The following is a 12,787-nucleotide window of genomic DNA, read 5'->3' as shown; positions in this document are numbered from 1 at the left end:
TATAGAACACATTTTTGTTTTTCAAATACAAATTTTTAAAATAAAATTTTTACTTTTATTACTGTGATTAAAAAATTTAAAATTAAAAATATTACCAAGCGCCAACTTAGAATAATTTTTAATATAAAAAATATTGTTCAAATAGTCTATTTAACACGCGTGTAAATAAAATAATCACACATGCAATAGATTGTTTGATGTTTGAGCCTATGTTTACCATTCAGTGCATTAAATTTTTTTGATTTTCTTTTTAAATTTTGCAGAATATTTTAAACAACTATCACGTACACAACTATAAAAAATTAAACTATTTTTTTTGAAATAGATAGAAATACATTGATGTACTATTTTTAAAACCCTTTTTAAAGATTTCATTAGGGAAATTTGATTATTTATGCATACTAATGGGGAAAATTAATTCCCTAAACTTGTACATTTTAAAATTTTAAAAATAGGTCCACTTTACATTAAACCCAAAAATACCCTTCTCATTTTTCAAACCCCACTTCTCTCTCTACAACTCTATTCTCTCTCTCTCTCTCTCTCTCTCTCTCTCTCTCTCTCTCTCTCTCTCTCTCTCTCTCTCTCTCTCTCTCTCTCTCTCTCTCTCTCTCTCTCTCTCTCTCTATTCGTTGAAAAGACCCCTTCAACATCCTAACCCACGGCGAACCACCCCGTAGACCCCCACCGACCCACGACGCACCACGGCGCACCTCCAACCAAATCGAACATGATGTCAAAGGTGAGTTCATGTTCCATTTTTTAGTTTTTTATTGATTTTATTTGTGATTTTAGTGTTAAAGATAGATTTTGTTAGATTTAGGGATAGATTTAGGTTTTAGAATCTCAAATCTGTGATCTGGGCAAGGTCTGATGTAGATTCAATATAGGTCCGATGGGGTTTAATAAATCTGTAAGTTTGCGAGGTAGGAGACTATTGTGGACATTATCCCACATAGAATAAATAGTAGAGAATTGAGCCATATATAAGAATATGGGCTACTCCACTCATTACTAATTAGTTTTAAGATGGAACCTCATGATTCTCAACATGGTATCAGAGCCATATCCCTTGTGGGCAAGTGATCATATCTGATCCGCACCTATACAGATAGTGACCATGTCCACTCTGATACGGTTCAAGATTGATGAGCAAAAAATAGTCATCATCTTGAGGGGGAATATAGACGTAGGTCCAATGGGGGGTCTGATGGATCCGATATGGGGTTTGATGGTGGAGTTCGATGGGTTCGATTGTGTCCGATGAAGAGAGTCTAATTATGTAAATGGGGGTGATGTAAATTGGAATATTTTAAAGATATCATAAAAATTAACATATTCTACAAATTTTAGTTATTATGAGTTCAGGGGAAAATTTTTAAACACATGTAAGCATAAAAAATCAAATTTCCCTTTCATTATTCGATGGTGTTATGTTTTTGTTTTTTCTTTTCTTTTGTTTGTTTTTACATACATACACACTTTTTATATTTGGGTCCCCATGATGGGGCGTTGGGCCTAGACCCCTAAGGACGACTTAGGGACGACCTGTATCAAAAAGACATAGTTTTGTTTTGTTCCATTTTCAAATCTTCTTTTTTTCATCCGAATTATCTCTCACAGAAATCGTCCAACACTACTAAATTAGACCGAGCTTATACATGAATATAATCTACAAGAATCCATGACCATAGATATAACATACCACCACATAAAGTTGTCTAAGAAACATAAACAAAAGTTGTTGAATTTTCTTAGTACTCATCATGGTATTACAATCTTATTTGAACCAATATATAAAGAAAATTTCTTGAAACATAAATACATAAGTTGCATTAACTATGTTGAATCTTTCTTTGAAAATTCCTAACCAAACCACTACCCCGCTTGAAACAATATCTTTGGAACTCTATGGCTGTGATGGTGAAGGAGATGTTGGGGGCTTAAAATCTGGATACTGGAATCACAAACCAAATTCATGAAAAGGTAAGTTTGTATTCAAAGCACAAATCATTGCATAATAAAAGTCACGAAAAAAGCAAAGCTTAGAAGCACAACTTACACAAGAGTATGGTGATAGCGGTTTTGAGACTTTAGGAAGCGATTCTGCTTTAGTTTCCGTTTTGGGGACTGAGTTTATTTCTTGAGCAGGTTGTGCAGCTGCTTCTAGTTTAGATTGGGGAGCAGGTGGTGCAGCTTCTTCTACTTTAGATTGAGGAACAGCTTCTGCTTTTTGTACAGTACTATCGGCGGTAGCAGCATTTGGACTTGCCTCTGCTGGTGCAGGAAGAGCCTTGCTAGACACTGTTGGGAGTAAAGCTTGTCCAATTTGCTGAAGTTTTAGGGAATTAATGAGAAATACAACATTTTGAACATTAGTTTAAAATACATATATATATAGTTATGGATTTAACATCTACAAGTTCTTAAACAAAAGAATGTGATATCATTGTACAAGTACCTTAATCTCATCCACAAGCTCTTGAGGTGCAATCTTAGTGTTCAAGAACTCATCAACTTGTTTTAGAGTTTCTTTCCTATCCTGTCAACAAAACCACTTCAGCATGCATTTTTTGCTAATTTAAATAATGTTACAAATAGAGAGAGACACAAGACAAGACAAGAAAGTCATAAAATCTTTGTCCTTGACAGTAAACCTTCCACTTAAGTACTAATCATTTATCATTATGAAATATATGAAGCATGTGGGACTCACCTCAGCAAATAGGAGTTTTTTGCTCGTGAACTGAATAATTGCAGCTGAGCCTAAGAGTTGGAGTATTGTTTCTATCTATAAGAAGTAGAACAAAACAGTCAAGTTTAAATCTTAAGATTCAAAGAATACATAAAAAGAACAAGAGAACCAGTTAGTTAAAGACTTCATCTAGCTAACCTCTGAAAAGGCCAGCAATCCCAATCCTGTTGCTGCAGCAAGGCCAATGGTAACAGACAAATCACCTGAGCCCCCCTGCACATTAAAATCGTGTGTGTTGGCATGTAAGAAATTGGTCACTAGCCCATCGAAAATAATCCTGTTATATTGGAAATTGAGATACATACTCCAATGGCATCACTAATTGCTTCTGTGAAATTTCCAAAATCCAAACTCAGTGCTTTCTTTGGTGCTATCCATGGAAGATTGCTATTCTGCAAAAGAACAATCCATAATGTGAACCACTTTGTTTACTATACATAATAAACTTGTACGTTAGAAGTTGCTGATGACAGAAACATAGGAGAGGGAAGGAAGTGCAGACCACCCATCCTCGGGGTCCTTCCGCGCCATCTTTTATGGCATAAGCAGCTTTGAACCCATTTACAGTGACCAACTCAGCAACTAGTTCAGAGTTCCCATCGAATCTGGCTTCCGTCAGAAATGCATCAGCAATTACTTACACACATTAGCTTTAAAAATAACAAAGTCTTATTCAGAGATTACTATATTTGCTATGAAATTCAGTAAGTGTTCAAACAGAGGAAAAAAAAAGTAATAAAACGAATCAAGCCTATGGTAAGAGTTATAATCTGATTCTCAGTAGACATTGACTCAGGGTTCTACTTCTTCACTGATATGAATGAGAACCAGAGAATATCCTATGAACATGTTCAACCGATTGATCGTGCACTACACCAGTAAATTGAACATGGGAAAATTTTCTAAGCAATAACTAAAAGAAATTTTTAAATCCATACAAAATTTGGTGATCATCACATTTAAACTCAAAATATCCCTTTTCTTATTACATTGTAAACTAACTCAATATAGCTGATGACATAAAGTGAAGTAAACTAGAAAAATTAAGTTTAAAATCTTACTTGTCGAGGACAAACAATGTGGTATTTTCTGGTTCCTTGAACTTCAAAGAGAGCTTCTTTAAGAAACCTGGTTTATCTTCTCCTTTGTACACAATAGACACTGACTTCTTTCCCAAACCTCTGATGTCCGGACTGCCCACTTGCCTAGACTCAGCAGGTGGTCTTATGTCAAGCAACTGTGCATTGGGATCATCACCCAGTTTTGCATAAGCATTTCTTGCAGACTCAACTCCCCATGGCTTAGACTTGCCAAAAAGCTGAGACAAAACCAATGGAACCGCCAAAATGGCGACCCCACCAGCTAAAATGGCTGGGTTTTCAGTTGCAAAACTAATGGCACTATCTATAACCCCAGTCTCACCTGAGGAGCCATCCCCAACAGTCTGCTGTAATGCTTCTTCATATGTCAAAGCTTTAGCAAGCCCAGAGTTGAGTACAGAAGAGAGTATAACCAAACCTCCATGGATTTTCTTTGGGAAACACTCCTGAAGAGCTGAAGGGTTGGTGTTAAAACTAGAAGAATTTGAGAATTTGAAGAAAGATGGGATTTTTCTGGGTTCTTGTTTCCTGTCGCTGAGAACTGCTGATATGGGTGTTAAGCCTGCTGCATTGAGGGCCTCCATGGCATAATTCTGTCTCAAAGCTTGTTTATGAGGCTCTTAGAGAAGTAAAAGGATAAACTTTATCCACCATGAAACACTAGGATTCTAATGCCAGGCTAAAGTTCCTTAGAGAGCCTTAGCTTCAGAAATTAGTCTTGGAAGGCTTCTTTAGTGTGAGGAAGGTGCTGACAAGGAATGGGATGAGAGGCTTAAGCCATTCAGTGCTTGACATGTGGCAATTGATGATGATAAGTTGCTGATTTGTAAGGCCTTCGGTGGCAATGAGTATTATAGATTAAAGTTGTCTTACAGATTGTGTGGTTGAGAAAAAGTCTGCCGAAGTTTATAGAAATTACAACACACAAGAAAAATGGAAGCTGCTAGTACATGTCCTGTACAGAGTACAGTAAGTAGTACAAGAAGAGTCTAAAATGCCCTTTATTTTACTATACCAGCCATGCTTATCTTCATAAACATGATTAGAAAAGAAGAAAAAATGGTTTAGTGACCCAAAATAAAGCAATAATATTTTGTTTTTATGTGATTTTTCTTTTTGTTTTCCTCTTATCACTTCAAAAACATTACCAATAAATTAGCACCTTTTTTTTGTCTGATTAATTAATTAGCACTTGCTAAACTTATAATTTTTATTGCAAAAGGTTAGTTATATGTATATATGGCATAACGGCAAATATTGCTGCGGTCATTAAAACATAAACTCTTATTGAAAATTTTACTCTTGTTAGTGTCTCAATATTTACTACAAAATAATTCTAAGAGGCATTTGTGGTAGTGCTCAGCACCATAATAACTAAGCTAAGTCTTCTGTGATAATCTAATGATGTGGACTGGAGCTCATCCGAATGATTGTATTGATTAGGCTGACTTAGAGAAGATCAAAAAAATAATCAAGACCTTGCCCAATTTCCCAGATTGAGATGCCACATCCCCACTTTCGAGCTTCCTCCAGCCGCACAGAAATGGACAACAATGATGGATAGAATACGGCATGGTTGATGTGGTTGTCATCAGGGTAAAAGAACAAGTGTTCTTCACTCCTCTCTTCCCACTGCAAAACGGGTCTGTGCTTCTTCAGCAACGATAGATAATCACTTCCAGTTATAGCTCCACCACCACCACCACCACCTTCACCTGCAATAGGAATGCATGATTCATAAATTGAAAGGCAGCACAAAAATATAGAAAAGAAAGACATATTCAAGAAGCCTCAGATTGATGGAAGGGACAAACCTCTTGAAACAATGAAGTCATTTCCGTAGAAATTGATCCCAAGAAATATCTTGTGGGATAGATGTCGTACACCGTTGCTGGTGCTGCCAAGGAGTAACTCCATTGTGGCAGAAATCCACTTAAGAGGTGCATTAGGACCTGGATTTTGCGGGCCTGAGAAGTCATACGTCATAAGTGAGAATCCATCCACAGCATCATCCAGGTTCTTAAGATCTCTGGGTCCAAAATCGTACTCTTGGAGTGTCTCTGAACGCGGTGGACCTATAACGTATATCAACTGTAATGACCGCTTATTGGTTTGCTCTGAATTAACAGCATGCATTGCATCTCCAAGCTGTTTTATAAACTTCAGTGCCTAGGCTTACAAAACAAAAAATTAATGTGTAACATTAACAACAAGCCAAGAGAGAAAGAGAGAGAGGGGAACAGGAGGAAAAAAAGTCGAGCACTCACTGAGTTCCTCATGCTTGGATCATTCAAAATACCATAAGCAGCCCACCTTGACCAAGATTCTAGCACAATCCCATCATAGCCCATTTCCCTAATCATAAAAAGGATATGTGGCAATTAGGAGTTGGATTGTTTGATCTCAAGGAAAGAACGATAACTGAGAAAAGCTAAATAAAAGGTTACATGGACCAATACATGTCATTGATATACACAGTCATAAAAAGTAATGAAAAGAAAAGTAGTATCATCCCATGAGAATTGATTTATCAATTACCAATAATTAATTGGTATTTCTATTGGGCTAACAATAATTATATTTGTAAAATATTAAAACAAGAACGCAAATACTAAAATTAACAATTAAAAAGAAAGAAACAAATTTAATAATCAATTCAATGAATGTAGGACGAGGGCAATTAATTTCGTCATCTTTTCACTCTGTTGTTTTATCAACACAATTTAATTATTCTTCTTCTTACTGTGATAGCAATTTTAAAAATAAAAATCTATACTCGGACTAGGATATAAAAATTTCAACCTATATAGTATCTGAATTTCGTCCATGACTTCGCAGTTGGATGTGTTGGTATCTGAATTTCCTCAACATCATCTGTGAGTTTGGACAATGCCCAGTACCAATATGCATCAAGCTTTTGTGGCACACCTCAGGATGGATACAAGTCAGCTGCCTCCTTTTCCACCACCATATTTTGGTCAGTCACCACCTGAGGAGGGTGATAATGCCAGCCCGTCTGGTTGAATCTTTTGGTTAAGGAAAATGTTTTTATTAAGTTTAGGGAAGGAAATTTATTTTTCTATTATATATATTGGGTCGGTTTTGTGTTTTAGTTTTTGCTTTTAGGTGTGTCCTGGTGTTTAGTTTGTCGTTTAAATCAAGTCGCCAATGATTAACTGATGAGCCTAAAACTAAATTATCAGTCCAAAGTAAAACATGGATGAAACATACTCTACAATGATGCCCAAAGCAAAACCAAAAAACAATTATAAATGACAAAAAAAAGTAGGAGCCAAATTTTTTGACTTCCATGTCCCGAAATTCATTCACACAACAAGAGAAAACCACACATCACCTATTAGGAAATAAAATGATCCTTGGCATATCATTATGGAACCAACTAGTTCTGTGTAAAATGGCCTTATTAAATTGGAGAAAGGCTTACTTGCACTCATCAACTATGAGGTTAATAGCTCTACTCCGCTGCTTCTTTTTTCTAAGAAGATCACTGGGAAAAGCTTCCAGAACAACTCTAGGTAGCACCTACAGTAAGGAATGATAAGTGACTATTTTTAAATTGTTGCTAAGTCAACTATGTTAAGAAAAAAACATATCCTATTTCGCATGACTCATCAAATGGACAATTTTGCTGCTAATAGTAGAGCTTCCTAACAATAACTAAAAATGTGTATCATTTTCCTCCCCTTCCCTGCCAAATAATCAGAAATAGAAAAGTTAATTCTGCCTTACCATAGCATCTCCTGCCATCCGGAGCTCTGATATCCATCCAATGTCAGCATTATGTCTGCCTTCTAGAATCAAGTCACTTCCTTGACTACCAACAATAGCAACATAAGAGAAAAGGGATACAATCAAAATCCAAACAAGAATAAATGTATATAGCTTATTTCACAGTTCTTCCCATCCTCCCATTCTACTAAAAAGAACAAGGAAACCAAATCATGCTCAGAATCATACCTTTTCAGGTCATACCAGACTGGTGATAAATGTGTAAACTTGGAGTTGAATCTCTTGGCTGATTCATAGCCCCTAGAATTCCTGCACTAATTTTGTGTGAGAACAGCTCATACAGATCAATCAAACTTTTGCAAGCAAAATTTGTTGAAAATCAGAATATGTATTCTAAACGTTTGCCAAAGTAAAATTAGCAAAATGACCTTCTTACTCTGTCTGTAGTCCGAAAGGTAAATCTTGGAATAGGTTGTGTTTCTCTTAAAACCATTTTCTATTCAGTACAACTTAAATGGCCAACGTTAAAATATTTTTTTGTTTCATTAGTACTAGAACTTTTATTTGCAAAATAACTATGTTCATGTTCTCCCATTAAAACCATATTTACATGGAAAAACGTTGAAGATTATTTTACTATTTTGACTTTCTCCTATGTTAACCAAAACTAATACCCTTGCCTTACTACTTCCTGGAGATGATAATGCCATAACAAATGTCAAGAGAAATTATTAGCAACTTAAACTCTGTCTAAACCCAGAAAGAAAGACATACCATGGAGTAATGTAGGCCAACACAGGAAAGGTATGATGCCGCCCAGAAGTATTTTCTGAGACCTTTGTGTTCTCCTGAGTTTCATATAAAGAAGAAAAATAATGTCATTTTTTTTTCACTCCTCTACTTAAATATGCATACATACATACATTATAACCAGATAAATGAAGAAAAATCAAAGCTTGATTTATAAAGTATAAGGGGGAAAAAATAAATAAAAATGGAAACTTGATATCTGGAACAGAGTCCAAAGTTGTGATTCCGCACTTACATCAAGGATTTCTTGGTAATTCACATCAGGCTTAACAAGGCCTCGCTGGTACACGGACGAACCCTTACGGTTCGTACCTGAAGCGTATTTGATTCGGTACACGAAGATGGAGATAGCAGGAGATACGATGAAGAAGACGAAGATTATGATGATGAGTCTTCGATCCGAAGAGGCCGAACCCCCATGTCGGTCTGGCTGAGTTAACGGTTCCACTCGATCCTTTGGGCGATTGGCACCCGATGCAACTCGGCGATCTCGTTTCTTGGCCATCTCGTAAGTCAGCCGAACTAAAACTATCGAGTCGAGTGAGTGAAGCCATAAGAGTAGAGGGACTACTTCGAAACAGGATTGGCGATAATCTGGTGTGGCCAAGTCTATCAAAAGTAATTCAAATCAAAATAATCATTAAATATCTATCTCATTTTATAAAAGCTGTTTTACGAATTCTCAAAAAAAAAAAAAAAAAAAAAAAAAGCTGTTTTACGACACTGCATATAATAAAAACGACAATAAAATAGGGGTTTAGCGCTTTATACAAAACAAAATATTTCTCTTAAGCCAAAAATATCTTAGGGGAAAGGGTTCTTGTCCTTGCAGATAAACCCTGAAACGGATTTCTTTTTTCTCCGGGGAAAACCCCTTAAACCTTTTTGGTCTCCAATCCAAGTCGGTACCCTTCAATTATTAAGGTGAGTTATCTGCTTTCTTTTCTAAGTTTGTTTTTATTTTTTGGGTGGGGGGCTATTTCCTTATCGTTTCGTTAGTGTAACACAATCGATAGTAACTTGTAATGGAACCCAAGCTCTTGCTTTCTACAAGCAAAGCCTCAGTATCTTCTTCTTTACCCTTCTTCCTATCTTTCAAGACTTCATTTCTTCGAATACGCAATGATTCTGTCAAAACCCATTTCTCTGGCTCAACGATTCAACCAGAAAAGTCACCATTTTTGGGCAGAAGCCTGGTCTTACATGAGGAGAGAAGTGTTTTTTTCAGTAACCCCAGAAAAACCCATGTTCCATTTGGGCCAATAAGAGCTGTAGTGAAGAGAAGGAAAGAGCTTCCTTTCGATAACGTGATACAAAAGGATAAGAAGCTGAAATTGGTTTTAAAGATAAGGAAGATTCTGGTGAATCAACCTGATAGAATTATGTCGCTTAGAGATTTGGGTAGGTACAGAAGAGAGTTGGGACTCAATAAGAAGCGACGGTTCATTGCTCTTTTAAAGAAGTTTCCTGCGATTTTTGAGATTGTGGAAGAAGGGGTCTTTTCATTGAAATTCAAACTGACCCCAGCAGCTGAAAAGCTTTACTTTGAGGAGTTAAAGATTAGAAATGAGATGGAAGATTTGTTAGTTGTGAAGCTGAGGAAGCTTCTGATGATGTCCTTGGAGAAGAGAATTTTGCTTGAAAAGATTGCCCACCTGAAGAATGATTTTGGGCTTCCTACAGAATTTCGTGACACCATATGTCATCGTTATCCGCAATATTTCAGAGTTGTGGCAACTGAGCGAGGCCCGGCATTAGAATTAACTCATTGGGATCCTGAGCTTGCTGTTTCAGCAGCTGAGCTTTCTGAAGAGGAAAATCGGGAGAGGGAGATAGCAGAGAAGGATTTGATTATTGATAGGCCTCTTAAATTCAACAGAGTTAAGCTACCAAAGGGTCTTAATCTATCCAAGGGTGAGATGAGAAAGATAGCACTTTTTAGAGACATTCCTTATATTTCACCTTACTCTGATTTCTCAGAGTTGAGACCGGGTACAAGGGAGAAAGAAAAACATGCCTGTGCTGTTGTTCATGAGATTCTGAGCCTCACTATTGAGAAAAGAACCCTTGTTGATCACCTCACTCATTTTCGAGAGGAGTTTCGGTTTTCTCAGCAAGTGAGGGGAATGTTGATTAGGCACCCAGATATGTTTTATGTGTCCTTGAAAGGGGATAGAGATTCGGTTTTTCTCAGGGAAGCATATCGCGATTCTCAGTTAATAGACAAGGATCGTTTGTTAATCATCAAGGAAAAGCTCCGTTCTCTTGTTTCTGTTCCTCGATTTCCAAGAAGGGGAGCTCCTCGGAGAGATTCAGACGGGGCACAAGGGACTGATGATAAGCCAGAAGATGGAACAGACGAGGAGGGAGAAGAATGGGCTAATGCTGACGATTTCAGGAATGATTCTGGCTTTGATGATGATGATGACGACAACGAAGATGATGATGATTGGAGTGATGAAGATGATGAAACACCACCGGATTTTGAGGAAGATGGTGAGTCTATAAGTATTGGTGTGAGAAACTCAAACAAACAGGAATTGAAGTCAACAAAACATGATGATGAGAAGAAGGACCTTACTCCTGTCTTGCCTGATGGTCGGCCAAGAGAACGCTGGTAAAGTTGGCTAAGACAATCTACTTCTTGTTCTTGACTCGTTTAGGGGCCTTGATAAGAGAGTTGCTTGTTTTCTGTTTTGAACTTGGCAACCTCTATACTCTGGAAATTTCATTCCTGGAATCCTGTTACCATTTCCCTGTATGAGTTTAGGACCTTGTTCCTTACATATCTAGATCAGGAAAGTGCAATGTAATAGATCAAGGTATCATTGTATCAACTACACATGTAATATTCTTCTCAGAATGTAATATTTCTAAAGAATAGTGAGGAAGAGCATTAAACTGGAATCGTACTCTAAATAACAATTTTTGTTTTTTTTTGCAAGTTTTGCTATTAAGTTACAAGCTCATGATTTTAAAGAATAATAATGGATGAAATTTGTTATATGCAAATTCTGATTATGTATCCTTTATTTTTTGCACTTTCACGGTTTATACCTGCTTAGTAAAATATCATGGTACAAAGATTTCAATCATCACAAGCTTGGATTTCCTTTATTCACTGGGGTTTACTGGATTTCCTTTCATAATTAGTAGTTTTAATAAGTGCTTGTAATGAGCTGCTGCTCCTGCTAGTAGTCCTCATCCTTCAGAAGAACAAAACCCACAATTAGCTTTGAAGTTTGGAGGGTCAGAGATTACCATGTTTAATCCTGTGAACACACATAATAGGGAATCTTAACATCATGATAAAATGAATGACCATGGGAATTGGTTGATATTTTTTCTTTTTCTTTTTCCAGCAATGGAATCTTGGTTGATTATATCTCTCAAAAAGCGCGTGTCGTCATGCCTGTCGTCATGTTCTTGGTACTGCAACTTGCATCCAAATTATCTATCGTGAATAAAGATAAAGAAGTTGCCTTGTGTGGACATAATGTCGTAGCATATATTGTTCGAGGTTCCTTTGGCCACTTTATTCTTCACTGAGGTTTTTGATTAAGATGCAATGGCCCCAAGTACCACTTCTTCTCGTATCCATTTGGGTTGAAAGAACCTCTATGGAACAAAACAAGAGGTTGTGGTTATGCCACTCATGCCAGAATCAAAGATATACCCCTATTTATACCATTCTTTCTATGCACGTGTGAACCCACCCAAGATGTTGGGAACTAACTATAAATAGGAGTATCATAACACACTCTGAGTAAGCAAAAGAGGTCTTGTGGCCTAACAAAGAGGTCTTTAGCTCACTCACTAAAAGAGCTGGAGAGACTTAGCAGCAATAGTAGCTAGTTTTTGTTCTATTATGATATCTCATCTATGGTAGCCGTCTTATCACTCTCCCCTTAAGGCTTCTAGATTTTGGCTATCGTAAAAGCTTGGAAGCCTTATAGGGGGAGTGGTTAGATTGGTGCCATGACCTTTCTAACCCAAGGACATCAGAGCATAGTACATAGGCATGTTTTAGCCATTGTCTGTTATATATTGTTTTTATTAACCATTTTTGCTTATTGTTGTGCTTAAAGGTCTCCTTTCTTGTAGCAAAAGAACTACTTATTTCGTGGAAATTTTGAGTGATAATATGTCAACAGTGAGATGTCAGAACATCATTCTACTACCACCTCCACCTAAGTATACAAATATAAATATGATTTTTATTATTTTATTTTACTTTCTGAAGAGTTTTGTTTCTGATATATTTTTTTTTTTTTGTAGCAAAAAAAATTTTGAAGACAACAGAACCCAAGCATCTTCATAAATAGCAATATCGTTCTCATCTCTCACTCTCCAAATGACCCCTCGTAAAATT

General features: G+C 36.7%; 2 protein-coding genes across 2 annotated transcripts; one reads left to right on the top strand and one right to left on the bottom strand.

Moving 5' to 3' along the window:
- Window positions 1-1,673: 1,673 nt before the first annotated feature.
- On the bottom strand, window positions 1,674-8,952 carry LOC115704303 (uncharacterized). The gene is made up of 16 exons (XM_061108396.1): window positions 8,651-8,952; window positions 8,380-8,453; window positions 7,834-7,914; window positions 7,606-7,690; window positions 7,301-7,398; window positions 6,123-6,210; window positions 5,670-6,024; window positions 5,308-5,570; window positions 3,817-4,475; window positions 3,258-3,360; window positions 3,061-3,147; window positions 2,894-2,968; window positions 2,717-2,791; window positions 2,462-2,542; window positions 2,063-2,332; window positions 1,674-1,957 (listed from the first exon to the last, which is right to left on the bottom strand). The coding sequence occupies exons 1-16, from the start codon at window positions 8,918-8,920 to the stop codon at window positions 1,910-1,912; spliced, it is 2,712 nt and encodes a 903-aa protein (XP_060964379.1). The 5' UTR covers window positions 8,921-8,952; the 3' UTR covers window positions 1,674-1,909.
- A 488-nt stretch (window positions 8,953-9,440) lies between these two features.
- Window positions 9,441-11,322, top strand: LOC115707248 (protein WHAT'S THIS FACTOR 1 homolog, chloroplastic). Its single transcript, XM_030635143.2, has one exon. It carries the CDS (start codon window positions 9,441-9,443, stop codon window positions 11,034-11,036), a length of 1,596 nt encoding a protein of 531 aa, XP_030491003.2. The 3' UTR covers window positions 11,037-11,322.
- The last annotated feature ends 1,465 nt before the right edge of the window (window positions 11,323-12,787 follow it).

The sequence above is a fragment of the Cannabis sativa genome, chromosome 1 (assembly GCF_029168945.1).
Source record: "Cannabis sativa cultivar Pink pepper isolate KNU-18-1 chromosome 1, ASM2916894v1, whole genome shotgun sequence".
Lineage (NCBI taxonomy): Eukaryota > Viridiplantae > Streptophyta > Magnoliopsida > Rosales > Cannabaceae > Cannabis > Cannabis sativa.
This window is presented reverse-complemented; position numbering and strand designations above follow the sequence as displayed.